We start from the raw sequence: 3006 nt of genomic DNA, 5'->3' as shown, positions 1-3006 counted from the left end.
TCACAATTTTACAACATGTATTTCTGAATTTGTGAATAAACGTTAAGATTTAGTGCCAAAAAACTGCTTAAAAAACTTAGTATATTAACACACATATAGTATCGCAAGTTACTTACAGTGTTGGTTTTCAGCTGACAAAAAAAATTCGAATTAAGATGTGTCTGAACGGTGGTCAAAACAAGTGACTTTTATTGTGAAGGGAATGCCAGGATGTTATAATATGAATCAATAACTTTAAACTGACATCTCACAAAAGAATCTGTTTTTGTTCACAGGTCCAAACGATCCTTGAAGAACACACCAGTCAGGGAGAAGTCATCCTGCTGGTTTACAGAGGAGGTAAATACTTCTTCTCGTGTATTTTAAACAAATATATGTGTAAATATATATATTAACCATATACATTAACAGAAGTTGACTCGACTCGACTCTCGTTTCCTTCGTCATGGTCAGGTATTTATCCCTCAGCTACCTCCCCTGCTGCTCTTCGGAGACTCCCTTCTCCTCACCTGCGTCCTCCTCCTCCACCTGTTGCCTCCGACGTCTCCTCCTTGCTCCCTGATACGCTGCCCGTGCCCCGCACCTCCCTGAGCACTCCTCCCTCTCCGGTGCCGAAACACTCCTCGCTCATCCAGAGCACCAGTTTCCTAGAGTCCATCCCGGTGACGCTGACGATGGAGCCCAAAGACTGGATCAACACAGGCCTGGAGGACGACACCGGCGGCGTGGAGATGGGGAGGCAGGGCGGAGAACAGACTCGAACCCCCCCGCGGGGGGGGGGGGGGGGGGGGGGGGGGGGGGGGGGGGGGGGGGGGGGTCGCGGGGGAAGGGGGAGGGGGGGGGTGTCAGCTGAGAGCAGCAGCAGCAGCAGCAGCTCTGCGTTAGTTAAATGTTAATGTGTTTTTATTTGACAAATTCAGCTTCGGGGCATGGAGCAGTCAGAGGTCAGAGGTTAGAAGGTTCACTTTCTCAAACAGTGGCTTTTAAGAACCTATCCAGGGTTGTTTACATAGTATGAAATACTGACCGTTGTCTACTTTATAGTATTTTGTGTATTTGTATCTTTGAATTTGAATGTGTTTTCTTTTTATCTAACTTATTGCTATTCCAGCCTTTGGCCAATTCTTGCTGTTTTTCGTGTTTTACAAATCCTGGGCCAACGTTAGCGGTGCTTTCAATGCGTCGCTCTTTCTGCTGCTGCTGCCACTGCTGAGTGGTGGATTTACTGTAAAGCCTGTATGACAGGTAATGAGCAGATTGTGTGCTTAGTGTGTCCTTACCTCTCTCCCTGCTTCCCTCCACTCTTGGGATTGACAAAGACAAGCAGAGGATGAGTGCCCTCTATTGTCGTGATCTGAATGAGGAGAAGTCAGAAGAAAACCATCAGCGCCGGGTGAAGAGAGGCGACAGCAGGCGTCGTCGCAGGTACATCGCACTTTTCAAGCCTCATCTCGACAGCGTACGGGGCACTTAAAAGAAAATACCTGTCGCCTCGTACACCTAAAGACACTGGCAGTTTAACAGTTTGACTCACTGCTCGCAGTAGCACCAACAAACAGCTTAGCTTTGGGTCGGGAAACCTCATTGGATGGTTGACATATGAGCCTTTTTTTTTTTCAATTTCAAATGTTATCCCCGAAATTATTTATTTGTGTTGTTGAGACTCTTGACATTCTAAATATATATGCCATATACATGTCTATTTTAGTATCATCAATTTGTTGTATTTTATATCAAATAAAAAGGAGGTACATTTTAAACATCTCTGCTTTTATATTTAACATCATTATTTGAATTGAAATTGAATTGAAAAACCAAGTAACATTCATAAATATTTTTGACAGACAGTCACACTATAGGACATATTTTATGTTTAAAAATGTATTTTTGTGTCGACCACTCATGTTCAAGGACCTAACAGTACAGCCTAAAGCAGGCGTGGGCGAACTTTTTGACTCGCGGGCCACAATTGTACGTAAAAGTCATGCATAAAGGATAAAATTCTTTTATCATTTTCTACCCCATCTATTGGGAAAACGTGGGTATTGCAGGGAAAATGTAGTAGTATAATGATAATGTAAATAAATTATATTATTTGAAAGAATTTAGCGGGCCGGATACAAAAGCTGAACAGGCCGCATCCGGCCCCCGGGCCTTAGTTTGCCCATGCCTGGTCTACAGCCATCCAGCCATGAATCAATTAATATCCTCTGCAGAACAACGTCACGATTTGGTCTTTGATTTTTGTCCCGCTGCTTTCTAATTGTCAGAGCAGCATCTGCACAGAAAGAAATAAAACACGCTCCGTCCTCGACTCCAAACTCATTCAAGCACTAAATAAACAACCCTTAATCCAGGCCCGCCTAATCCGACCGAGGCCCCGTTTGAATCCCGCTTGAAAGCTCACTTCCTGCGGCTCGTCCGCAGCAACCCTCGCCCCGTGACACAGATGAAGCGTTTAACTCCCCCGTCTACTGTCCCAGCAGGGACAGGCCCGGATTAATGAGCTCCCTGTCCACTCTGGAGTGATCCATTACTTCCTGTAATTATAAATAATAATCTTGATTATTACGCTGGTTAGTCAGAGAGCGGCAGAGACGGATGTGGCAGAGATTGGACTCATCATTTTTCCTTCTTCACTCTCCTCCTGCCCTGGCATTAGACTAGCTGTCGACTCAAATGATGGCAGGTCTCAAATCTTCCTGGACTCTGTGTTTGATGTTAGATAGAGGTTCAGGAGAGGGCTGGTGTTTTTGTTTTTGTTTTGTTTTTTATACTGTGTGATGGTTATAACCAGCAATGGGAAGGGGGGGAAAACTGATCCAGACACTTAACCAAACATCATATTTACTGTATGTTCACTAAACTGATCAATTACTAGTTTTGCTTTATGTTCCTTACCAACGACCAAAGAGAAACTAATTTTATAATTTTTTTAAAATATTTTAATAATTGGAATTAAAAGATATTTTAGATATATGTAACTCACATAAGTGTAAAAAAAAA

General features: G+C 43.4%; 2 protein-coding genes across 4 annotated transcripts in view; both read right to left on the bottom strand.

Annotated features, from left to right (window-relative positions):
• Window positions 1-658, bottom strand: part of LOC103388990 (diacylglycerol kinase beta-like) — a 24482-nt gene extending 23824 nt beyond the window's left edge. The window contains exon 1 of the mRNA XM_025061557.1: window positions 510-658. Coding sequence (XP_024917325.1) covers window positions 510-658 — 149 coding nt within the window. The remainder of the gene's footprint in view (window positions 1-509) is intronic.
• Window positions 659-903: 245 nt separating this feature from the next.
• Window positions 904-3006, bottom strand: part of LOC103388989 (diacylglycerol kinase beta-like) — a 27091-nt gene continuing 24988 nt past the window's right edge. For 2 of the 3 annotated variants that reach the window (XM_017038068.2, XM_025061761.1), the window contains one exon: window positions 904-1354. In XM_017038068.2, coding sequence (XP_016893557.1) covers window positions 1277-1354 — 78 coding nt within the window. In that variant the 3' untranslated portion in view covers window positions 904-1276. The remainder of the gene's footprint in view (window positions 1355-3006) is intronic. The other variant, XM_008324240.3, reaches the window with a different exon arrangement.

Source organism: Cynoglossus semilaevis, chromosome 13, assembly GCF_000523025.1.
Source record: "Cynoglossus semilaevis isolate Cse_v1.0 chromosome 13, Cse_v1.0, whole genome shotgun sequence".
NCBI classification, from domain to species: Eukaryota; Metazoa; Chordata; class Actinopteri; order Pleuronectiformes; family Cynoglossidae; genus Cynoglossus; species Cynoglossus semilaevis.
Note: the sequence above shows the minus strand (reverse complement) of the source record. Positions and strands in the feature narration are given on the sequence as shown.